This window comes from Pleuronectes platessa, chromosome 1, assembly GCF_947347685.1.
Source record: "Pleuronectes platessa chromosome 1, fPlePla1.1, whole genome shotgun sequence".
In the NCBI taxonomy this organism is placed as follows: domain Eukaryota; kingdom Metazoa; phylum Chordata; class Actinopteri; order Pleuronectiformes; family Pleuronectidae; genus Pleuronectes; species Pleuronectes platessa.
The window spans coordinates 25,665,107-25,689,905 of NC_070626.1; the positions used below are offsets into that span (position 1 = coordinate 25,665,107).

At 42.4% G+C, this 24,799-nt stretch overlaps 3 protein-coding genes across 10 annotated transcripts; 2 read left to right on the forward strand and 1 right to left on the reverse strand.

Annotated features, from left to right (window-relative positions):
* The first annotated feature begins 601 nt into the window (after positions 1 to 601).
* Positions 602 to 6,134, forward strand: LOC128437602 (long-chain fatty acid transport protein 2). The gene is made up of 10 exons (XM_053419804.1): positions 602 to 1,398; positions 2,250 to 2,459; positions 2,563 to 2,721; positions 2,981 to 3,105; positions 3,196 to 3,390; positions 3,825 to 3,915; positions 4,022 to 4,220; positions 5,219 to 5,316; positions 5,552 to 5,682; positions 5,773 to 6,134. Exons 1-10 carry the CDS (start codon positions 927 to 929, stop codon positions 5,944 to 5,946), a joined length of 1,854 nt encoding a protein of 617 aa, XP_053275779.1. The 5' UTR covers positions 602 to 926; the 3' UTR covers positions 5,947 to 6,134.
* hdc (histidine decarboxylase) lies at positions 5,759 to 16,550 on the reverse strand. 2 transcript variants are annotated; one of them, XM_053419803.1, is made up of 13 exons: positions 16,468 to 16,550; positions 16,150 to 16,376; positions 9,995 to 10,167; positions 9,800 to 9,913; positions 9,304 to 9,426; positions 9,078 to 9,215; positions 8,853 to 8,996; positions 8,176 to 8,242; positions 7,912 to 8,074; positions 7,684 to 7,774; positions 7,493 to 7,591; positions 7,213 to 7,314; positions 5,759 to 7,024 (listed from the first exon to the last, which is right to left on the reverse strand). In XM_053419803.1, the coding sequence occupies exons 3-13, from the start codon at positions 10,082 to 10,084 to the stop codon at positions 6,248 to 6,250; spliced, it is 1,908 nt and encodes a 635-aa protein (XP_053275778.1). In that variant the 5' UTR covers positions 10,085 to 10,167; positions 16,150 to 16,376; positions 16,468 to 16,550; the 3' UTR covers positions 5,759 to 6,247. The 2 variants fall into 2 exon arrangements, with proteins under 2 accessions (XP_053275778.1, XP_053275777.1); XM_053419802.1 differs by having other exon boundaries at positions 16,150 to 16,540.
* usp8 (ubiquitin specific peptidase 8) lies at positions 13,010 to 24,629 on the forward strand. Of its 7 annotated transcripts, none has more exons than XM_053419775.1 (19): positions 13,010 to 13,146; positions 16,157 to 16,331; positions 16,927 to 17,071; positions 17,169 to 17,254; positions 17,359 to 17,500; positions 17,786 to 17,828; positions 17,984 to 18,155; positions 18,328 to 18,490; positions 18,735 to 18,876; positions 19,175 to 19,449; positions 19,562 to 20,047; positions 20,638 to 20,712; positions 20,797 to 21,095; positions 21,917 to 22,138; positions 22,234 to 22,444; positions 23,487 to 23,723; positions 23,846 to 23,988; positions 24,105 to 24,237; positions 24,365 to 24,629. In XM_053419775.1, exons 2-19 carry the CDS (start codon positions 16,228 to 16,230, stop codon positions 24,521 to 24,523), a joined length of 3,237 nt encoding a protein of 1,078 aa, XP_053275750.1. In that variant the 5' UTR covers positions 13,010 to 13,146; positions 16,157 to 16,227; the 3' UTR covers positions 24,524 to 24,629. The 7 variants fall into 7 exon arrangements, with proteins under 7 accessions (XP_053275750.1, XP_053275769.1, XP_053275728.1 ...); XM_053419794.1 differs by having other exon boundaries at positions 13,011 to 13,146; positions 16,164 to 16,331; XM_053419753.1 differs by lacking the exon at positions 13,010 to 13,146 and adding an exon at positions 15,361 to 15,547.
* Positions 24,630 to 24,799: the final 170 nt, after the last annotated feature.

Genomic DNA, 24,799 nt, shown 5'->3' on the forward strand with positions numbered 1-24,799 from the left:
ACAGCAGGTGAGGAGCTGTGAGGATCAGTCCGTCTAATCAGTTACAAACAAATGTCACTTTTTCATTCAGTAAATAATTATGAAGAAATTCAGACAAGAAATGATGACGCACAGCATAACAAGAGAAAAGCATGCTCAGCAGTCTGCTCCAGAGTCTACTCCCCTAGTATTCATGTTGTTAGTGAGTCCTCCTCAAACACTGTCTTCAAACAAACGCTTCTTATGAACAGTCTTTGGTGCAGAGTGAAGTTGGAAAACGCTGTGTTCATCCTACCTGGTTTATCTGCACTAACGAGTTCTAAAGTCAAAATAAAACTCTATTTTCTTTTTTACAGGTTGTGTGTTTTTGGCTTAAGTTTGCATCGTTTAACTAACTGGTGATATATATATTTTTGTTATATGCATTACATGTTGGCTATATCAGAGGTCTATTTGGCAATTGACGCAATTTGCTGACCCAATATTTTCAAAATAAAAGCTTTACACTTCAGCTCCATATAAAGCATAAAACCCAGAAAACAAGCGTTGTGCTTTTACCCTGAAGACAAATTGATGAGAACAAGATGTGATTCTAGGAATATTACGCAATGACAGAGGGGAGCACACACTGCACCCGGGACTGTCTGCGTGTGTGTGTGTGTGTGTGTGTGTGTGTGTCAGTCCAATATAGTGAATACATTTAAACTTTTTTCTAATTCCTGTGAAGGAAACAGAGTCTTCTCTTATAAACGGCTTATAAACGTTGGCTCCAAGTGATTTGGGTTTCTCTTACGACACACCCTTCTCTTGTTACTCCCCTGCAGAAGAAAACAGCCCAAAGTTCAATAGTTGTAAACTGCAAAACCAGATCCAGCTGATCTTTGCGCAAGCTTTCCAGGACTCTTTGTGGAAGCGGGGGAACGACGCGTTCCTGCAGAAAACTTAAAATGCTTTTATACGCCATTTTTACGTTTTTGGCAATTTGGCCCTTTTTGCTTTTCGCGAGGAACCGATACATTTGGGCAGATCTGTGTTTCGCGGTCACCTCGCTCCAGATCGCGTTACGCATGAGCCGGATCAAGAAGCAGAAACCTTTCCACAGCGTTTTGGATCGTTTTCTGGAAAACGTGGCGACGCAGCCGCAGAAGAACTTCATCGTTTTCGAGGGGAGTTCGTACACGTACCGTGAGGCCGACAGGGAGAGCAACCGACTGGCCAGGGCTCTGCAGGAGCACGCCGGCCTGAAGGAGGGGGACACGGTGGCTCTGTTCGCGGGCAACGAGCCGCACTTCGTCTGGACCTGGTTGGCTGTGACCAAACTGGGCTGCACGGCCTCTCTGCTCAACTGCAACATCAGGTCCAAGTCCCTGCTGCACTGCTTCTCCTGCTGCGGGGCCAAGGTCCTGGTGGCTGCTGCTGGTGAGACGCACCGACCTCCGTGAGATGAGGACATCTGTGCCACTCTCTCTTCTCTTGTTTGTCTGTTGCTTGCACTGAGAGGAAAACGTGTCATGCAAGCTTATGATGGCATTTAAAAGGGACTTTAAAGGGATAGTTCACCCACAGTAAATGAAAATGCACTGATTATCTACTCACTGCTATGCCGATGGGGGGATGGGTGAAGTATTTGAGTCCATAAACCACTTTTGGAGTTTCAGGGGTAGAAAGCTTTGCAGCCAAATCCATGCAGCACAACTGAAGTAAATGGTGACAACTTTTCAAAATGTTAAATGCCTCCATACTGCTCCTGGGGTGTCTCTCTGCTTGAAGAAGTGGTCACCAGAGACTTCAATTGTATTGGATTTGGATTTAGATGAAACATTTGAAAGAGAGTTCCAATGTGCTTGAAGACAGTGCTTTTGTTGTTGCGCCCATAAAGAGACAAACAATGTGCTCAGTCAAATCTCTGAACTGGTGGAGCCAGTTTAATCATATGTTTCGACATCCATGATTTGAACTGAGTGTATTATCTGAGTCATGCCTGATACTTCATTGAAATTGAAAAAAATACTTTTTGCGTAGTCCTGTCACCAACCAACAAAGAAGAGAACATAACGTCCTCGGTGGAGGTTACTCTACAGTATTGTAGCTAATTGTTAATTGATGAGCCGAATCGATAAATCCAATATATCTGCAATAAGCTGATGTCAGTGGATGTTTTCATCATCGATCCAGGTGAAGGTTATGAAGATCAACTGAGAACCAGCTGAACTCCTTGTAACTCTCACTCAGTCGATTTCCTCTCACTCCCTTTGCATTGTGTGTCTCAGACCTACGAGGGGCCGTGGAGGAGGTGCTGCCCACCCTGAACCAGCAGGGTGTCCGTGTGTTCATCTTAAGTGAGGAGTGCGATGTGGAGGGCATCGAAAGCCTCTTGGATAAAATCCAGCAGGCCTCAGACCAGCCTCTGTCCCCTCAGCTGAGGGCCAACGTTACCCTCAAGAGTCCTGCGCTGTACATCTACACCTCAGGAACCACAGGTGATCTGAGGGATTTATCTCACCTTGAATCCTTATCTGCGTTAAAAGCTTAGGCCTTGAATGATCCAATCAAGACAATAAAACTAAAGTGTTTGTCTTTTAGGGCTTCCCAAGGCTGCTGTGATCAACCACGATAGATTATGGATGACAGCTTTCATTCACACTATCTCTGGCGTTCGCCCGGACGATATCATCTACATATACCTGCCCCTCTACCACAGCGCGGGCTTTCTGATGGGACTGTGTGGAGCCATAGACAAAGGTAATCCAGTATTTCCCATAAAACACTTAACAGAGTGCTGCGCAGAATATTCATAAAGCTACACAACATGGTTTATAGGCCGCGTCCTGTTGATGGCATTGAGGTTATTTTAGGTTAAACTAACAAGTACATGACCTGAAGTACGCTCTGGCTTTTACCCTCTTTGTATTTCAAAGTTCACAGGTTTGCAGGCCTCACTGAGCCCTCAGCCAGTGTTTAATAGGTCATATACTGAAGTGTGTGTCTCCTTGTTTTCCAGGGATCACTGTTGTTTTGAGACGTAAATTCTCCGCCTCGCAGTTCTGGAACGACTGTAGAAAGTACAACGTGACAGTCATTCAGTACATAGGAGAGATTATGCGCTACCTGTGCAACACACCGAAGGTAAATATCACACATTAAGTTGTGTTGCTAATGGTATACAACTGAAGCATGCAGCCAGACTCCCTGTTCTCCTTCACTCCTCTCCTCTAGAAAGACGTTGACAGGGATCATAAAGTCCGATTGGCCATGGGGAACGGGATAAGGGCCGACACCTGGGAAGAGTTCCTGCAGAGATTTGGGAACATTAGTATCATTGAATGCTACGGAGCGACCGAGGGAAACGCTGGGTTTGTCAACTACATTGGAAAAATTGGAGCTATTGGCAAAGAGAATTTTCTACACAAGGTAAAAATATTTTATTATTTTATTAGCACAGCAAGGTGAATGAGCAAATTCAATTTGTCAACAGTCCGAATTTAGATTAGAATTTAGACTTGAGGAGCTGTGAGATGTGATGAAAACATGTTCATGTAGAGTGACACTCAGTGGAGCACGTACCACCACCAAGGCCCAACAGTACCCTTTTGAAACCGCATTTTATTTTCATTACATATCAGAATTTTTCTTTTCTCATTTCACACTTTTCTGAGAAATCTGTGAAAACTTTTCAAAATGGTCTATCATCCTAAAATCCCCTATGTTAAAGAAATCGATGAAAGATGTTTGGATCTGCTCTCTGATCCAGATCCGATCCATATGTTAATGTGTTTTACGCTGACCAATATTAAAGGGAGAGGGGTGATAGAGGTAAACATATTCATCTTTAAACTGTTTTTCAGATGGGATATAAGTATAAACTCATAAGGTACGATACAGAGAAGGAGGAGCCTGTCCGAGACGCCAGAGGATTCTGTATTGACGTCCCCAAAGGTGAGCCAGTCATCTCCAAGGACTTATGGGGCTTTTTCTGACCCTTTACCCTTTTCGACGTTTTTCACCCATACGTATTCTGAGCTTGATGTTTTCTTCCCCGCAGGAGAGACCGGTTTATTCGTGGTGAAGATTGGAGAAAAAACGCCTTTCATCGGCTACGCCAAGAACACGCAGCAGACGGAGAAGAAGAAGCTGAGGGACGTCTTTGTGAAGGGCGACCTCTACTTTAACAGCGGCGACCTGCTGAAGATCGACAACGAGGGATTTGTCTTCTTTCAAGATCGTATTGGAGACACTTTCAGGTCTGTGGATTAAACTAACTGAACTGGAATGGCACTCAGAGGAGCACATACCTCTGCATGTGCAGAGGCAGTCCCCTTAAATTCAGACGGCACCATATTTCACCTACTCATATATACTACCAAACCATCCGTCCTTTATATTTACCGCTCATCCTTTCACGTACAGTCAATTTAGAGTCTCCAATGTACCTAAATGAATCTGCATGTCTTTAGACTTAAATTCAATCAAGCTGAACCAAAATACACACACTCATAAGTGTCAGTTTGTATCTAAGTACCTGTACCTGATTGTTTTCATCAAGATTAATGATTTATGATCCAGGAAAATAGCGGGGGAAAAAGTTTAATAAAAATCCAGGATTGCGCCCCCCTGATCCAGATCCTCACAAAAATGCAATGGCTTGTTCCCTGACCGATACCACATCCGTCCACCAAGTCCTGTGATAATCCGTCCTGCTTGGGCTCTTTAACTTTGGAATTATAGTTCTCAAGTGTCTGTTAGGACCCGCTTCCTTTTTTGCTTTAAATCTTACGTATTAATTTGGCCTGGTTCGTCCTCAGTGTGTTCAGGTCCTTGTGTGTCCACTTCTCATTTGCCTGGATGTTCTATTATTTTCTGTTTGCTTTATTTACTTTAGTTAGATTTCCCCTCTGTCTGTTTGTCTCTTGCCTGCCTTCAGCCATGTTCTTTTTTTTTTACTGAACTGAATAGGCTCTGTCTGATTGACTGAATTTCAACAGCAAGGCAGTGTAAATCCAGGAACAGATTACGCTTCTTACACTGCTGTACTAGTTTTCAATATTTGATTCCCTTGTCTACTCTTCAGTTGTTAAAATTATGATTCTTCATTATAAATCTTTATTTCACTGTTTTTTACAAATGAAAAAAAGTATATTTCCTGCTTGTATCTAATTAATCTCTGTTCCAGTTCCAAAGCAAAAGACAAATTATTTTAAAAAGTAAAACATACGATATAACGTGCTGTCATCTCGTACAGGTGGAAAGGAGAAAATGTGGCGACCACAGAGGTGGCAGATCATCTGCTCATGGTGGACTGCATTGAGGAGGCTAATGTTTATGGTGTGAAGGTGCCAGGTAATAACTACATCATTAGATTTATAAAGGAAATAATCATTATACCTGATAGTGTGAAAACAGGGATCTCAAAAATACAAATGTGTAAAAGCATCAGGCTATTGACCCTTTTAACCTTTAACATGTCTATTAATCAACTGTTGCAATCTTTTTTTGAATCGACTTTGCCACATTATTGAACACAGAGGTATTTATACTCTCATCCTCTTTTTTTCCTTTGACCTTGACTGATAAGGACATGAGGGAAGAATTGGAATGGCTGCACTAAAGCTGAAGGAAAACATGGACTTTGACAGCAAAGCCACATATCAACACGTCAAAAACTTCCTCCCCAGCTACGCAAGGCCGCGCTTCATTCGCATACAGGTGAGCTGCTGCTGGATTTAATCGTTAGGTTATAATAAAGCAAATTCATAACTGTGTCACATAATTTGACCTTTATTTTCGCTCTGGCAGAATTCGCTGGTAGTAACTGGGACATTTAAGCAAATGAAGGTGAAGCTGGGGGAGGAGGGCTTCAACCCCGCCCTCATCAGCGATCCTCTGTTCTTCCTGGAGGACAGTGAAGGCTACGTACCCATGACTCAGGAGATGTACAGCGCCATCGCAGAGGGAAGAAACCGGCTCTGATGACCTCCAGCTTCATTATTTGACTGTCAACATCAAATAGCACATTTGCTCGTTTTATGTGTTGCAGGAGGCCGAATAATGCTAAATAACCTGTTTGTGAGCAATACTGTGACATATGAAAATTGAATTCTTGAAACATTTCTAGAGACATGTTTGTGTAAATTTTAATAAAGATTTTGAAAACACAAGGGACAATGGAAGGTAGTGATTGTGCATTTACCGAGAAGCGACTGCACCGAAACAGCGGTGAGTTGCTATAGGTTATAAACACAGGATGTGAGCTGCTGTACACTGAGGACCCTCACAGGAGCTTGGGGGCAGAGGCGGTTTCCAGTGGATTCGGAGAGGGAGCTGTGATGGCCACGGGAGAAGACGTCATACAGTTCATTCTCCTGCAGCTCGAGGACAAGTGTTTTTGAGCGACTTGTGAAACGTTCAAGGGGCAGCACAGCTGGTGCCGACCGCACTGCACCCACGGGTTGCAGAAACTGGGCACGCTGTAGAACTTTGTCAGCTTCTTCAGGACCTGTTTACCCACCAGATTTGAAGGCATCTCTGGGATCTTGTACATGGCCCCGGATCCTGGTGTGGCTGGCGTGGGGAGGCCCCCGGCAGCATCTTTAAGACTGGGCCGAGTGTCGAAGTCATAGCCAGACACTGTGCAGGTGTAGGGCAGAGGCTCGCTGCTGCAGCTGAGAGAACGCATCGTTCTCCTGGGTCGGTTCCAAGCCTTGTCAATCCACAGCTCCACTTGAGCTTTGTCCAGCCTGGACGCAGCGTCCTCCTTCTCATCAGACCTGGTGGCCGAGTCTGGGTCCTGGTTCGCTTCTGCCACAATCACCTCGTCTTCCCCTGTCTTTGGTTGGTCCGCATTATTCAGACCCTGCGTCTCCGCCAGAAGGGTGGAGGCCATTTTGGAGATGACACCCCAGTCCTTCAGGATGTCCTCTGCGGTAGTGAACTGTGAGGTCACTGTGAAGCGGATGATGCGTTTGGTGTGAATGTCTGCGGGGATGAGGTACATGCTGCCTGACCGGGTCAGTCTCCTCAGCAGCTCCTGGGTCAAAGCATTTCCTCCCTTGAAAAATAAATTCACAATATGTTGCAGGGCCAAGGCATCAAGGTTAAACCTATTCAAGTAGTTCACCTTTGAACAAGGTGTGACTGGACCATTTGTAATGATAAGCCAGTGAAAGACATGTTGCTCAACAAAGAGAAAACTTTTCATAGCTCACTGCATTGATATTTCAAAATGGTTATAAATACTTTCAGACAGAAGACGACCAGACCGAGGTGCCTCTCAGCCGGAACCTCGAAATGTGGGTCACTCCTTATGTGCGACTCTAAGAGCTTTGCCATCTCAATCCCCTGAAACAACACAGAGAAAACACACATGTAAATTCTGAACCTTCTGAAAAACAGGATTTATGACCTGAGGATATTAACGTAATTTCTCTACAGTAAACAAACTTTGTACTAACTCCCTTGTTTGAAGATGTTGGACTTCTGCCATAAAACACTGTAAATAGAACTGAGCACCACTCACATGTCTGATATGAGCCTGAAGGTTTTTCAGCCCGAAGGAGCGCATGACAAACCAGAGCTTGAGAGAACGGAAACGTCGACTGAGGGGAATTTGCCAATGCTGAGCAACAGAGAACAACAGAGAATGTGAAGCGATATTAAAATCAGAACATTTATAAATAGCTTAATGTTTAATTTGGTGAAGACTTGCACCATGAAGTCAGTGGCTGCCAGGGAGTTTTCATGTCTGAGATAAACTGGATCAACACTGAAGGTCTGCTGCAGCTTGAATTTATCTTTCACCCTGAGAAAACAGAGTTCAACCATATTATCAACCAACAGAGATTTATCCGTTATTGATTTCAAATGTTCGTTCATAGATAATGTTTATTTGTTATCGGCCAATTTTCACGGCACAGATTTGGACCTGTTCCTACTCACCAGAAGGCCGTGCAGTCAAAGTGGACCATCATCCACTTGGAGGGGTTAAAGACAAACGAGTGAGCAAACTCGATTCCCTCCAGCGACCAGCGCAGCTCGGGACAGAAGTACGCTGAGCCGGCATACGCAGCATCAACGTGGAGCCACAGGGCCTCCTCTGCACCTGGATAAAGGTTTTAATAATGCAATGTTACTCACAGAACATGTTAACGGAAGATAAACAATGTTTTACTGTAAAAAAAACTATTAAATTTGAAGACGTACACACTGGTCCCAGTTCAGACAGCTTGTCGAAGGCGCACACTCCTGTACTTCCCAAAGTTGCACAAAGCTGAACAGGACAGAAACATGGTTTTAATTATTTCTTGAAAACATACACAATTAATGTTTAATGATGTTTTTTTAGTTGTTTTCGTGGTTTTGCTTGAACATTAATGGTAAAAGTCATTGCATATATTCCCCTATTAGACTGTTAAGAAAGCTAAAGTTTATTGTTTGGATAAACCCATCGGGATAAGACAAATATACAAAAATTACAGGAACACACTAGTACATATTTAAACCAGGATGAGCCACACCCAGTCACATCCACAAGTTCCCCACAGATGTCAAGTTATATACTGTAAATATAAAGTAAATACTAGCAAAAGGTATACACCTACCCTTTTAAAGCTTTACACATTTACGTTAACACGCCCATGCACCTACACATAAGTTATAAATAAGTTCCAGTTTCTTACACACAGAATAGAAGTAGTCGGTTATCAGTTAGAAGCAGGAGCAGGTTGTTGCAAGATAAATAAAAATTAGTAGTAGATCTGAGAGAGCTGGAGAGGTTTTTCTAGTCGGAGAATATGCCTTTAAATTTAAAGGCATATTCTCCGATTTTCCACCCCCCCACCCTCATGATAGCCATCCATCCTTCAGTGTCACTTACGCACCATGAAAGGGACCAGTCCCATCCTCCTGTCTTCCTGTATGGCTTGTTTCAGGACGTCTCCTCTCAGAGACAACTGCTCATCCGTGGGCAGGAACCTGATCTTCACCAGAGTGATCAGACCGGCCTTCTCCACGGAGGAATGGGCCTATAAAAGCAGTCAATAATCAATCAGTTCCACTTCATCGGACTGACAGGAAGTTATCGTAAAAGAGGCAGTGACACTGACCTGATCTGAAGCGTAAGCCACCAGTCGGGCGTTCAGGACCGAGTCGTCCACGTCCTGGTCGAGCTCAGACCGCAGCTGCAGCAGTTTGTCCTTCCTGGCAGCCAGCAGAGCGACGAGGGTGCTCTCACTGACTGTGCTCTACGCAGAGGAGGGAGATAATAAGCTCCCTGTAACCACAGACACTACAGTATGAAGTTTTTTTTAAAGAGATGAAGGTGTCAGGAACCTGCAGTATGCCTCCACCTCTGCTGTCAGGATGGTGATGCAGGAAGAAGGAGGGGAGCCCCAGTGCTTTACACAACCAGTCCATCACATGCATTTCCAACTCTGTGCACGCTGGGCTGGAGGCCTGTGCAAAACCAGCACACACACACACACACACACACACACACACACACACACACACTCATCATTTATACAAATCAATTCACTTTTTATTTGTATAGCGCATACTCTGTCTCAAGGCACTTTGCATAGTGAGGTTAAGCCCTTTCAAATTAAAGATAAATTGGGAATAGGGAAAGAGACCTGAAACAGATGTTGTTATAATTATGTCATTCATGTTAATAATGTTTTTTTCATTAAAAGACATGATATTTATAGATAAAATTGTGTTATTAATGATCGCAGCACTAATTATAATTATTAGAAGAAGAAGAAGAAGAAAAAGAAGAAGAAGAAGAAGAAGAAGAGAGAGATGTGTGTGATTTGTGTCTCCTCACCCAGGTGAATCCCACACAGTTGATGGCGTCGGCCAGCATGTCCCCGAGCATCGAGGGCCACGAGGTCAGACTGGGGTAGTAGGCGTGCATGTGAGGGCTCTGCCAGTGAACCACCTGCAGGGGAATAAAAAGATAAGTAAATAGATTGCTTGCTTGCTTGCTATAGATTCAAAATGGCTGAGGATAGGAACTTACCCCCGGCATGATGACTTTCTCGATGTCGTTGAAGATGCTCTCCCAGTCCTCGGGCTCTGAAGGCGCCGCGTCAGGGAGAAGCTCCTTCATGTAGCCAGGCTTCACATCTGGAATCACCCTCCTCTCCCGGATGGAGCCCAGGTACTGTGTGATGTAGTCCACCAGCTCCTTACCTGATCACAAACAGACACTAGAACAGCTCAGATGACAAATGACAAACTGAGTCAATGAAGTCAAACAGAAATCTGGAAGGTTACCTCTGCGATTGTATTCCTCAGCCTGCATTTTGTTTCTAAGGATGAGAGCTCGTGGCCGCAGAGATGCTTGGTGTGTTCAGAGGCATAGATCACAGACCTATATAGACCCTGCTGAGTGGAACACGCCCTGAAGTGCTGACGCATTTGAACCTCTAAAGAAATGCCCCCCCGCATGTTCTTTCCATCATTTGAATTGTTCACCCACTCATTTCACATTTGTTGTAAATATTTACTTCTCTTTGGTGGTAATGGTTTATTAACTCATATCTCAGTGGTATTATTCTGTGTTCACCATTACAGGTCAACATATCGGTTGTGTAAGTGTTTGTGAATCAGTTTCTTTGCACATGAGAGAAATACTTTTGATGGGTTGAAAATATAGATTTATGTATGTATTTGTTATACATGTTATAAATATTTGTATTTTATATTTAGATATGTGACTATGATGTGGATTATGTATTTAATTAGTTTTAGGTTTTTGGTTGCTTTTACTTAAAACCTGTTGCTTATTTACAGAAATGTTATTAACATGTACTGTCCCTGTCAAAAAAAGTAATAAAGTAAAAGTATCTTTCAGGAGTGTTAAAAGCTCTTTATGAATCAAATGTGTTATAATTTTTATTATCACGACATAATGCAGCAATTTATTTCTCAAATGTATTACAATATTTCACAATATAAACTCGAATGTAAGATGTACAGTCATGTTTTCTAATATTTTTGCTATATCTCGTCAACTTCTGAGATTATTATTATTATTAAAAATTATTATTATTAATATTATTATGCTGTAAAAAAAGACCTATTGATGCATAACAGGTCATTATAGTATCCAACCAAGGCCTCATGCCCAGTGCAGTGCATTACAGGGGTGGGGTGGGCAGGGGTAACTTTAACAGTAACTATACACTTCAAAACAAATACTAAAGCAATCTGTACTTTTAGACCAATTAGGTAGGGGAGAGCGGGGTAATGTGGGAAATTTTTTACATTTGCTCCCCTCTAGGCGAGCTAAAATGATAAATCAGTCAAATTTACACATTTCCCATTAATTCAGGATGTTTTCTAGCAATGGAAATGATCAGAATGTCTTCAGGACAAAGGGCAGTGAAAATATGACTGTTTTTAAAAAAGTGGTCTTGTGTCCCACTTTACCCCAGCTACGGGGTAAAGTGGTCCACTTACTTTTTCCACTTTAAAACTACCATAACAACACATGTTGTAATAGTTAAAATCCCGACAGCTAGATTGACAACCACTAATATTGGACAGATTCATGGGAATTGGTCAATTAAGCACATTTATGATTATTATGATTCATGTGATCACTTGCAAACCCTAGCTTACCTGCACATTGTTTCTCTGTCCAATTGGCAGGGACAGGGATATTGTTTTTCTCTGCGTATTCAAATGCCAGTTCACGGCTCTTAACTGGAGCAAGGCCACGGAACTGGTCAACTAGTTGTTTAAGTGTTTGGCTCCTCCTCCATCTCACCTGTGAATATTCTCTTTACCTCAGCTACTGCACCCCATGCTACTGATTTTACTTCCCCTTTCTCTTTTTCTCTATGAATCTTTTGAGGGTTGTCTTATCAATATTTCTATCCCTTCCAGCTTTTCTTAAGGACTTCTTTCCTTGCATGACCTCAGCGGCTGCATTCTCCATCTCTGCGAGGGCTGTTTGGCCCCAGCTTCTCTTCCTGGTGTATAGTTTCTTGGCATGATGGCTTTTCTACAATGTTTATGACATTAAAAATAAAACATATATAATGTAATATAACACTAAAATATGTTTAAGACTAAACTTAAATTGTGCTTCACAGCATTTGTCCCACTTTACCCCACAGCCACCGTTTTGGAAAAAACAACATCTCTTAGCAATTCAGGCTAATCTTCAGCTAGCATAAATCACATGGTTTTATATGTTGGAAGTTCACCAACATGTATGATATAAGTTTTTCTACCTGATTCAATTTGTTTTGACACAACGGTTGATTAAGTTCAAAGCAAGAAAATTTACTTTTACATGCAAAAAACACATTTTTGTGAAAAAACATACTTTCCACAGCACCAGCACCAACTTCTCCTTCATGGCAAGGGGGGAATGGGAGGGGCTTGAAAACATAATGGTCACATGCCCACAAATGTGTTCTGTTGCCTAGATACAGGGGGTGTCTCACATTACCCCGCTCTCCCCTAATTGGGGTCCCACTCTTTTTTGGGAACCGACTGGAGCCATAAACCTGTATTAAAAGAGGATAAAACTATCGCTCCAATTCATAAATTAAAATACTAAAACACTGATGCATCGTATATAGTGTAAATTTAAATGTGTGAATGTTATTTGTAATGAATATGATTACTTCCTCCACTACCACTGAAATATATGAGTTAATTAGTGAGCATAAGGATGAACAAACCTAATTTTTTTACTTTCCACTAATCTTTCTTTGTAATTTTATATATATATTGATAAAGTGACCTCTCTGGGTGTCACATTTTAGGAAATAGACAAAGGCCAGTCCAGTGATCTTTGTCTTTGCCGAGAATTAGATGAAAATGTGGAAACCACACTTGCTTTTCGAGGTAGATATGTGTCTGTCTCCATCTCATCCTGCCTCCACGCTTTACAGAGGGTGACTGTTAAACCAGTATTTGCATTGGCTGAAGACTCTTTACTAAACAAATGAACACACAGTCAAAGGTAAGAGGATGATGAGGACAAACACATCTATGTGACGGCTTATCTCTGCCTTTCAAAGCCCGACAATAACAGGAGCAGCACCTGGACTGTTCACACACTCTGCTCTTTGCTGGGCATTGTGCTCGACGTGTGCTGAATCTCCTCCGGTTCTCTGGGGGAAGCCAGTGGTTGGACGGAGAACATCCAAGGTTAGTTCAAACACGCTGAGCACACATCGGTGCCGAGAGAGATTTTGAGATATTGATTCAGTGAAAGTAATAAAGCTTTAAAACATTTCAACTGTACTCCTTTTCATTCATATTGAGAGTTCAGATTTTTATAAACGTAGATGTTATTGCCTCCACCACAGAGGTAATGTCTCCGCCCACAGTCTGTTTGTTTGTAAGCAAGATTAATCAAAAACAACTGAGCATATTTCCATGAAACTTGGAGGAAGGTCAGAGAAGAACCCGTTAAATATCGGTTTAGTTCTGGATCAGATATTTTTTCACTTTCTTAACAATTTTGCTTTCACAGTTTCCTCCAGGAAATAGTTCATGGACCTTGAGGAAAAATATCAGGTACATTAAGGGCCCTGATATGTGAGTGTGTGAAGTTTGGTTCAGCTTGATTGAGTTAAAGGGCCTTGGCGGAGGTGTTTGCTCTGCTGAGTGATAATCTGGTTTATAGGACGGTTATAAAATAGTAAATGTGTGTTACTGCAGTTGAATTGATTCATTGACAGACACATTCATTCACCACCGTATCACACTGTGTTCCTTTCATTGAGTTCAAACTGTGACATGGCTCAAGCCCAAGTTTGCTGTTAAAGGATCCCATTGTTAAACTTTATGTTAATACACAAACATGATTTGGACATTTATTCTTGTGAGTCCTCTGAATCACAGTTGAGCTTAATTTATATCCGTCGAGCAATTGTTGCCACGCAGACTTTTGATGAAACTGAAGGCAGGAAGCCTAATGAGTAATGGTACGTTTGTGTGTGTGTGTGTGTGTGTGTGTGTGTGTGTGTGTGTGTGTGTGTGTGTGTGTGTGTATGGTATAATACACACGAGCGTTACGTGACGTGGAGCAGAACACACAGTGGCTATTGTGCTCCTTCTGTGCCATTACGTCTTAGAGTCAGATGAAAGGAGGCTTAACGGTAATTTGTGCATTTGGAGCTTGTGACATCAAAGTCCGAGTGCTTCATGATGGATCGTGTTCTGTTGCTTTTATTCAAATGAGCTCAGGATATCAACATCACATCAGCGTATCACAAAGAAAAACCCTTGGGCTTGATAGTTGAAGCCAAAAGTCAGAAACAAAGAGGATTTGGACAATTAGTTTGACATGACAGGAGCAAAGAGACACACTGGTGATGAGACTGTCTGTAAATCAGTGTGTCAAAAGGTATATCACTGAGAAAAACTGCCAGCTGCTTTGCTGTGGTTATGCACTTTGTTCACATTGTGCTTTTGAAAGTGCTATACCCGAAAAAGATGATAATTAACATATCTATGCAGTTTAAAACTGATTTTTCGGGATACTGAACAGAATGTTCGGTGGCTTGAACACTTCGAGACTTTTGTGTGTGACTTGGCATGTACTTTTTTGTGTCTACGTGGGTTTTTATCTGGGTATTCTGACTTCCTACCCCGACAGTCCAAGGTTTTGGTTAATTAGAGCCTCTAAATTGGTCGGGTTATGAATGTAGGTGTGAATATTGCATGATACAGTGGTTAACTGTCCCCCATCTTCCGCCCAAAGTCAGCTAGGATTTACTCCAGACCCCCTCCAATCCTCAAGAGGATAAAGAGAGTAGAAATACTTCTTTACAGATGAACAAAAATAACCACTGCAGATACACTGTAACATTTGCTCAGGGGTGGCAATGGATTTAAAGTGTAAGGTTCTCCATGCACTGAAACATGCACATGTTCAGGGGCCTAGATTTTGTTAATGTTATACCACCATTTCGATTTATACATAAAACAAAGCAAACAAAAACAGGCAACATTTGGACTCATCAGAATGACACCCGAGACAAAGACTTTGAACAGGACAAATCAACATTTATGCAACACATTGAGTGGTATTGGGTAAACAATGTAAAGAACTGTCAACAACATGCGGGGACAGCATACAGGAGATATGTGCTACAGGAAGTGGGCAAGGCCGTAAAAAAGATAGGGGTGATATTGTTTGTATAGCAAAAGCAATAAAAGAACTTGAGCCTAATTTGCAATCATCCAACAAAAAGGCTTTTACAGCTTTGAATTCTAAATGATATTTATATGTTTATATGTTTATATGTTTATAGTACAACACCCCTGGCTTGTTTTTTTCTGTATGGTATTGTATACAACCCGAAGTATATTGTCTATTGTTCTGTTCATCTTTTAAAATCAAATTAAATAGTAATCAAAAAAGAAAAAAAGACCATTTAAAAAAAAGGAGTCAAGGTGGAAGAAATTAACCTCCAGTAGGTGGCGGTGTTTCAACACGAAGAACAGCTGCAGCCGAAGCTTAGGAACGAAGAAGAGGAAGGAGGAATCAGGAAGTAGCTGTCAAAAAGTAGCTTAAGTGTCAGCAACGCATCAGTAAAAGGTATTTTACGATGGTGTCGTTATCTCGTTAAGCAGGTGGACTGTACACGCATGACTATGCGTTATTTCTAGATGATATATCTCCTGGTGAACGCGATTACAACCGCGACTACCTGTGCTGTTGTTAAATAGCCCACAGGAGCTAACTGTGACGTTTAACTGCGTGAGAACCTTGCATGCTAACTAACCGAGCTAGTTAGCTGCAACGCTAACATTTGATTAGCTGAATTGTGTTTATGTGAGTATATTATGGTTTGACCTGTCACTGGAGTCTGTTGCTATTAAACGGTTTAAATTTGTTTTCTTAATGTTGTTGACATGTCCTGCTAAGGCTAACTGCAGCCACAAGCTAACTGGAGTTGGCTAATGTGCTAACAGTCAGAGCTACTTGGTTAAATCTGCCTTATTATCGCTGTCATGTTTTTATCTGAACGTGTCTTATTTCTTGTCTTTTCTATTTCGATGCTGCCTGACAGTGAACCTCTCTTTTCCTTAACGCCGAGACCTTGTTGATGATGTTATAAGCTAAACACTAACTCAATGCTAATGCTAATCACTGGTGGATGATATTTACAGCAGGAATACATGGATGTGTTTGTTTACCTCATAGTTTCCAGAGATGTCCGGAGCTGCTGCACATCACTGACGGTTGCCCGCCTGTGACCGAACACAACCGCTAAGATGCCTGCCGTGTCCAACGGGGTCAGAGACCTGTACCTGTCCACGTCTCTGGGAGACCTCAACAAAAAGGCAGCGATCAAGCCGGACAAGACGAGCACCAGAAGGTAACGCTGGGACTGGGTCTATACAGCTGGGCGATGTGGCTAAAACTGATATCAGGATAAAAGATATTTACTCAATTGATAATTTGCATGATGAATGACATAGTTATTTATTCTAAATTAACAGATTAACTGTTACTCCTGAGTGAAGGTTGCCATTTAAACGTTTCCTTATTATCAGCTTCCCGCTTGGCATGTGTAATTTTAAGACCTCAAGAAAGTACAGAGTCGAATATTGTGCAATTAAGGCACATGATGTGTTCAATATTGAATAAACATGCAACCAGCGCACCACAGGCCAAACACACAGTGCACTAGCTTCACAAATCTTAGGTAAATCAATTCTGTGTTTTACTTCCTCATTATGCTCGCTCAACGCATAAACTTTATACCCATATATAATATATGAGTCTTTGTTATATTGCCATTAATAAAAATTATATTGTGATAATTAGTGATATTATTTTATTGCCCAGTCCTCTGGTGACATCAGTGTCGCTGCTTTTCTAGCATTATTAAGTGAAGGAAAGAGATTGTCTAGTCAAACTTGAACAACCTCATTGTTATGGAGGTTTATTTTTATTTATCTGTGTTGCAGCTATGTTCAGAGTGCCTGCAAAATCTTCAAGGCGGCGGAGGAGTGCCGTCTGAACCGAGATGAGGAGAAAGCTTATGTGATGTACATGAAGTATTTAACAGTATATGACATCATCAAGAAACGACCAGACTTCAAGGAGCAGCCGGTATAGTAGTTAATGATTGTGAAATTTAAAATTCTTCAGCACTATTTCTATTGATGTTACTGCAAGTTATTTCTAAGAACTTTTTTCTATTCCATAGGACTATTTCATGACCATGCTTGGGCAAAACAGCTTCAAGAAAGCCATCGAAGAAGCTGAGAAGCTAGCTGATAGTCTTAAACTCAGGTTAGAGGCTCTGGTTATGCACCTCATTCATGTATGAGTAGCAAGATAATCAGAACATAAGTGTGTATCTGTTTAACTCATCAAATCCATACATCTCTAAATAGGTATGAGGAAGTGGAGGTTCGTAAAAAACTGGAGGAGAAGGAGAGACAAGAGGAAAAGAGAAGAAAAGAGGAAATGACAGAGAAAGATGGTGGTCAAGGGTCTCTGAAAGCTTCATCAGCAAACAAGAAGGACAGCAAAAAGGTAGAAACATCCGATCAGGAATAAATGGTCATGTTTGTGAGTGTACTTTAATTTATTTGCATATTATTTAATAATCATATGGTTGGTTGTTTTGTGTTTGAGTGCTTTTTCCAATGAGACACAATCAAACCCCCTGAAACCCATTTGAAAGTTACATAATATCAGGATTATATAAACGTAATCATAATAATCTACTTTATACAATAATGATAGAAGGGATGCCAAGTGGAATCAGTCAAATCAATATTGATAATGTATTAACAATTTCTCATGTCTTTACATCAGGTAAAAGGAGAGAAGAATGAGCTGAAGAATGCAACCTCAAAGGGTAAGCAGAATAACAAACAAAGAGTTTAGTAAACATACTTCTGACATATTGGTGAAAATCATCCTAAAATCAGAGAAATCTCCTGATGTCATGTTTACTCTCAAACCATTGAAGTCTGTTTTGTCTGGTGTTAAATTTCTGACTTTATCCGACAGCTGCGGTGCCAGCTGGTGGGATCACAGCTGAGAAACTGTTCCACATGATGAAGGATCAGACGATTACCATAATCGTGATGGATGCTCGCAGCCACACAAACTTTGAGGAGTCCCACATTCAAGTCCCAGTGCAGAACTGCATCAGCGTGCCTGAGGAGGCCATTAGCCCAGGGTGAGGAAGGGGTTTGGAGAATTGGCTTCATGATTGTTTCACCTGACACTCGCTGTGTAATTTCTGATATCGCTTTTGACTTATGATATTAGTTTATGTCTTATCTCTTTTCCTTTCTTAAATGGTTGGAACGTCTAAACCTGACTTCTGAACTGGATTCATGACTTTTCAGAATCACCGTGACTCAGATTGAGACAAAGCTACCGGATGTGTCCAAAGAGCTTTGGAGGCAGCGAGGATTTGTGGATTATATTGTCCTGCTGGACTGGTTCAGTTCTGTCACTGACCTTAAGCTGGGCACCACCTTGAAGAGCCTCAAAGATGCACTCTACAAGGTCTGTGTGTCTGTCTGTGTGTCTGTCTGTGTGTGTCTGTGTCTGTGTGTCTGTGTGTGTGTCTGTGTGTGTGTCTGTGTGTCTGTGTGTGTGTGTGTGTGTGTGTGTGTGTGTGTGTGTGTGTGTGTGTGTGTGTGTGTGTGTGTGTGTGTGTGTGTGTGTGCGTGTGTGTGTGTGGTTTGCCATTTGCGACTTTCGTGTGACTTTCCCTCAGGATCCACTAATGTGTTTGTGTACTCCTCAGTGGGACAGCAGGACCATCCTGCGTAGTGAACCACTGGTGTTGGAGGGCGGCTACGAGAACTGGCTGCTGTTTTACCCCATGTACACAACCAACGCTAAAGTTCGGCCCCCCAGACAGAATATCCCCAACACCCTCCCTCAGTGTGAGTATCACACAATCTTTATTGACCCTGGTCAGTAGTAGCACTAATGTGGCTTCTGTGAATAAACATGTGTTTGCTGGTATTGACTGTATTTCTGAACCTGATGTCCTACACTATGCTAATGTTTTGAAACTGATCCCCTTGCCTCCTGCCAGTGACGCATCGACAATCAGCTGAGATTTCATAGAAGCATTTCAGAGAAAAAGGCTTTGGCTCACACAGTCTTTTGAGTCTCTATTTTCTCGAATAAAGTACTTTTGTTATTTTCATTTTTGTATTTTATTTGATGTGTTAACAGTGAACTTCAGCTACCCGTCCCTAGAGGAACCCAAACCCCCATCCCCGACTCCACCAGAGCCTGAAGTCATACACAAGCCTCCGGAAGCCACAGGTCCTGTGTTGGTGAATGGTGTGACACCAGCAGATCCCCCAACATCTAAAACCTCCATGGTTATCGACGCATTGCCAGACATTATCGATTCTCACGTCAATGTGTCCACTGATTCTGGTCCGGACCTTAATAAAAAGGGCCCATCCAGCCAGTCACCTGCATCAGCCAAAGCCTTTCCACAGGTATCTTATCAACATTGATGACTACAAACCTTTTGAAGTATACAAAACCTACTCAAAGAGTGTCTAAACATCGCTCATGCTATCTTTTACCCTCTCATTCTCTTTCCCCTAGTTTGACCGTGCCAAGAAACCCTTTGTCCAGGTGTCAGACGAGCCTAATCCCAGCCAGAACGGTTCAGCGAAGGACTCCAGCCTGAATGGCCCCGTTGTCCCTGACCGCACAGGCAAACCATCCTTCATGCCCAACAATTCTCTGTCTAAGGAGGAGCAAAGTCAGATTCACTCGGAGGTGGTGGCAGTGATGGAGAAGGCAAAGCAAGAGCAGGAGAAACGCAACCAGGTGCGGCGTTTAGAGGAAGAGAGGCGGGAGAAGGAACAGAAAGAGAAGGAGCTGAAAGAAAGAGAGGCGAGTGAGACGATGAAAAAGGAAGAAGATGAGACGAAGCATCAGGAGAAAAAGAAACTGGAAAGGCAAAAGGCAGAAGAAGAGGAAGACAAAGAGAACAGGACCTGGGCAAAGGAGCCGAACTCTGACACACCTTCGAAGAGCATGTCTCTGGATTCACCTGCTCCCAACCACCTTGTTAGTGAAATTAAGGTGAGTCCTGGTTTCTGTCATTGATAGTTCACCACAGAGTCTTAAAGGCAGCTTAAGCATTTTACTTAATCATGCAACAGGGATTATATGAAACCCTTGATTTTCCATACTTAGTGTTTTAGGTCTGTGACAAAATGTAAACACATGAAATCCTTTTGACGTCATGTAAACAATGAGACCACATATCCACATAATCGCACCTTGTCTGTACAACATCCATCAAAATGATCTCACAACCTGAAATAACTTTTTCTTAGTACTCATTTATTTAGAAGAGCCCAGAGGACAATTCTTTATCAGATCGTGTGATGTAACAACCCCTTTACACCAGACATTTGCATGTTGTGTGTTTACCAAATGTAATAGTTAATTTTATTACATCGCATGACTTTCAGTTGCTCTCTAAGGCTCACCCATCAGCCCATGTTGTCCCGCTGCTTCGCCTGCTCTCTCTCTCTGTCTTCTCCTCTGGGAGTCATTAAAACGACTATCAGTTTTCATCACTAACATAAATGCATGTTGAATACGCTATAGGTCAATATTTGTGTTGAGAACTTTAAATAGAGTGCGTTTGTGTGTTTGTGCCACAGAGGGAGCCCCTGACTAGAGCACGGAGTGAAGAGATGGGCAGGAGTGTACCAGGCCTTCCAGATGGCTGGATGAAGGTACCACATGTTTAAATTGAGAAATAATAATTTAATTAAATAATGATTGTTAGTTTCCACCTAATGTTTTTTTTTTCTTCATAGTTCCTTGACACTGTTACTGGAACGTACCGATACTACCATTCTCCAACCAACCGCGTGCACCTGTACCCCCCTGAGGTCACGGTTCCACAGACCCCACCCTCCACTCCGCCAACAGCTAAACAGAAACCGCCACGACTAGCTGAGCAGGATACCAAAACTGACGGCGAGCGGGAACAGTCGAAACTGAAACGCTCCTACTCCTCCCCTGACATCAGCCAGGACCTGAGAGAGGAGGCCCAGAAGAAAGCCTCCGCCCCGACCGTCGCTGCGGTCATACCCACCATCAACAGAGAAACCAAGTAAGGCCCATGCGTGACTTCTCTATCCAACCAGACACAGCACTGATAATAAACCTCTGTATATTATGTTATTATAATCTAAAAAGGCCTCTGTAAAAATATATGATTGACCGATGATTCAACTTTTTTTTATTATTTAATTTATGTATTATATTTGTATCTGAATCATAATTTATTCAAAATGTGTACTGTATTTGTTTTTCAGGTACATTTTGTATTACAGAAAACAAAATGCAGAAGTTTGTTAAATGTGAATGGTCGGAAATTTGTAAAAAAAATGTGTTTGTTAAGATTTATCATGAATTTAGCTCCATAGTGGAGCAGGTACAGCTCACAACATAATCATAGATGAAGCATTTATTTATTGTTTTCTTTTTATTGGGGTAGATTTTGAATCTTCTTCTCACTTTGCTAATCTGTGGGAGTGTAGGTCGCTCTCACTGTTGGGATTGGTTGCAGGTTAATGATTTATGAGAAATGTCTAGATGGTGAGGAAAAAAGTGGACGTAGCCTGTTTGGGTCGTCATACAGCCGTTAAACTGCTGTATTTATATAAGTAGAGCCTGTTTCACAAGATAACGTTTTTTAGATTCAGGTGAAACAATAGTAATATGTAATCTAAGCGTCAGATTTAGGTGGGTAAACATATACATATTGATCAAAACTCTAAGTATCAGAGTGGCTGGATTTTCCAGCCACTCTGATACTTAGACAATGTCCTATTTCTGAAATCTATAAGAATAACCCCGTGCTGCAGTCTGTTCAATATTACTCCTAAATTGGTCTGGTAGTCTTTCTCATTGTTCTGTTCTTTTCTCTAGACCTGTCAATGCTAAGGTCTATTCTAAAGTGGAGATTACGCGGCCGTCAGCTGCAAAAATTCGCAGCCTGAATCCTACTTTTGGAGGTCAGGGCACGTCACTGACCGGCCTTCGCAACCTCGGAAACACCTGCTACATGAACTCCATCCTGCAGTGTCTGTGTAACACCCCGGCCATGGCTGAGTACTTCAACAACAATTACTACATGGAGGACATCAACAGGTCAGGGCCCAGAGAGGTGGAACTACATTCCAATGAAGAATGATCTGTGAGGGGAGATGTTGAACATATCTTGCTCTGATGTCTTCCTCTGCCAGGTACAACATCCTTGGTCATAAAGGGGAGGTGGCAGAGGAGTTTGGCGTGATCATGAAGGCGCTGTGGTCCGGTCTGTACAAGTGCATCAGCCCGCGAGACTTCAAGATCACCATAGGCAAGATCAACGAGCAGTTTGCTGGCTACGACCAGCAGGACTCCCAGGAGCTGCTGCTGTTCCTCATGGACGGGCTGCACGAGGACCTGAACAAGGTAGCGTGCACACTGATATGTCCTGCTAATCAAGGACATGTACTCCAGTAACTAAAGTCTCAAAAAGATCTGCTTGGGGCAAAGTAAACTAATACTCACCCTGTATTTAAAAATACAATTTACTGTAAATATTAAGTAATTCAGTCCTCTAGTATGGCTTTTTTGCCTTCTACCACGCCTGTATGTTGTTGCACATTTGCCTGTTAACAATAAGGACTTAGTATTATTTTCCCTCTTTCTGTTTTTTCACTGGGTTTCATTTTGATGGCAAATTAGAGAGTAAGTAAATAGCTGTGTGTCCTTGGTCCTCCTGCAGCAGTGTGAGTGTGGTGTGTCTGCATCTGTCTGGTCTGCTGCTCCGTCAGAGCCTCTGTGCATGTAGACCCAAGACGTGCCTCATCGCCTGTATCGACTGATCGTTACCGGCTTCATGTGCATCCGAATGGGGGAAAGGACTAAATTCTATGATTTACAAAAAAATACTTTACTAGCTTGATATTTACTTTATTTTATTCTCACTTTCAAAGACATTTTTCACAGGGAAGGGTGTTAAGCTGTTAGATAATTATTATAAGACCATTTTACTATTTTTTTTTTTTCTTCACTCTTTTAAACTTAAGGTTGAGGTGTGTATCAGCCGTTGACGTGCATCTACCATGACACTCTCTCTCCATCTCATCACGTCCCTTCTGTGTGATGTTCAGACCATCAGACCCCCCCCCCCCATCACTGCCCATTTTCTGCCCTCTTCAGGCTACTTGATAATTCAGTCAGTCTAATTGATGAGATATTAATTAACTGCTGTCTTTTCATATCTCCCTGCCTCTTATACTGAGAGTGAACCGGCTGAACTGCATGTTAATGAAAGGGAACAAGATTAGACGGATGCTGAATACAAATTTGTTAAACACACACGTTAGAACTACAGTTATGAGCAGTTTATTCGATATCTGCCGTCACTCGTTAACAGAGGCTTAGCTCCAACCTAAAGCTGCACCTGTTCCTGTTTACCATCTTGTTGTCTTTCCGTCTCTGGGGTCAGGCGGACAACAGGAAGCGGTACAAGGAGGAGGAAAACGACCATCTGGACGATCAGGCGGCAGCCGACATGGCCTGGGGCAAACACAAGCTGCTGAACGAGTCCATCATCGTAGCGCTGTTCCAGGGGCAGTTCAAGTCCACCGTGCAGTGTCTGACCTGCCATCGCAAGTCACGGACATTTGAGACCTTCATGTACCTGTCTCTGCCTCTGGCCTCCACCAGCAAGTGCTCCCTGCAGGTCAGACCGTCAGTAAACATGTGCATCAAAGAGTGTGGCAGGAGCGTTCTGTTTTGGAGTTTCTGAAAAGCTTTGAACTTGTCAGAAATTGTTATACTGAAATGTTTGCTGCTTCTTGGCAGGATTGTCTGAGGCTGTTCTCCAAGGAAGAGAAGCTGACGGACAACAACAAGGTGTTCTGCAGACACTGCAAGGCCCACAGAGATTCCACCAAGAAACTGGAGATCTGGAAAGTCCCACCCATTCTCCTGGTGCACTTAAAACGGTCTGTTTAACTTTATTAAATCCATGTATGCAATTTTCAAATAACATTTTGAGACTGAAAGATCCAATCTTTAATCTTGACTTATATCTGTGATCTCCTCCTTTGTGTCCCTGCAGATTCTCATACGAGGGGAGATGGAAGCAGAAGCTGCAGACAACCGTAGACTTTTCTCTCGACAGTCTGGACCTGGCTCAGTACGTTATTGGACCCAAACAAACCCTGAAGAGATACGGTCTCTATGGAGTTTCTGTAAGTAGAATAGAAAAATTAAATGGGATTTGGGGCTAAATCATCTTCCATGAAACAAAATGTAAAGTAATAAAGTATTTTCTAGCTCTTAACACTTAAGCTTAACCTTCTTCTTTTCCTCTGCCAGAACCACTACGGGGGATTAGATGGCGGCCATTACACCGGGTACTGTAAGAACGCCACCAAGCAGCGCTGGTACAAGTTTGACGACCACGAGGTGGCAGAAATCTCCACCTCCTCTGTCAAGTCGTCCGCAGCTTACATCCTGTTTTACTCCGCCCTGTGATTTAGCTGTGGGACATGAAGACAGAAAACTGAAGCCAGATCAGCGATGCTCAAGCCTAGAGGTTGTTAACTTTTTTCGTTTTAAAATCACAGCTGTGAGAACCTGGTGCACGGGTTACCTCGTCATGCGTGTGAACACAAAGACGTAATCGAGGGAGTGGCTATGAGATGCCCTCTGATCGGAGAGCGGTGCGGTCACACAGTGCAATGCTTCAGCTACTACTGGACCTTTATAAACGTGCTGTCTGCTCATATTACTGATCATCTAGAGACTAAA

Coding starts and splice junctions, on each gene's coding strand:
- LOC128437602 (XM_053419804.1), top strand. CDS start 927: ATGCTTTTATACGCCATTTTTACGTTTTTGGCAATTTGGCCCTTTTTG. Junction 2,460..2,562: donor CTACACCTCAGGAACCACAG/GTGATCTGAGGG, acceptor TTTGTCTTTTAG/GGCTTCCCAAGGCTGCTGTG. Junction 3,106..3,195: donor ACCTGTGCAACACACCGAAG/GTAAATATCACA, acceptor CCTCTCCTCTAG/AAAGACGTTGACAGGGATCA.
- hdc (XM_053419803.1), bottom strand. CDS start 10,084: ATGAAGGAGCTTCTCCCTGACGCGGCGCCTTCAGAGCCCGAGGACTGG. Junction 8,997..9,077: donor TGGCTTACGCTTCAGATCAG/GTCAGTGTCACT, acceptor CTGCTTTTATAG/GCCCATTCCTCCGTGGAGAA. Junction 7,592..7,683: donor TGGCAGCCACTGACTTCATG/GTGCAAGTCTTC, acceptor TCTGTTGCTCAG/CATTGGCAAATTCCCCTCAG.
- usp8 (XM_053419775.1), top strand. CDS start 16,228: ATGCCTGCCGTGTCCAACGGGGTCAGAGACCTGTACCTGTCCACGTCT. Junction 18,491..18,734: donor TCAAAGATGCACTCTACAAG/GTCTGTGTGTCT, acceptor TGTACTCCTCAG/TGGGACAGCAGGACCATCCT. Junction 18,877..19,174: donor CCCCAACACCCTCCCTCAGT/GTGAGTATCACA, acceptor ATGTGTTAACAG/TGAACTTCAGCTACCCGTCC.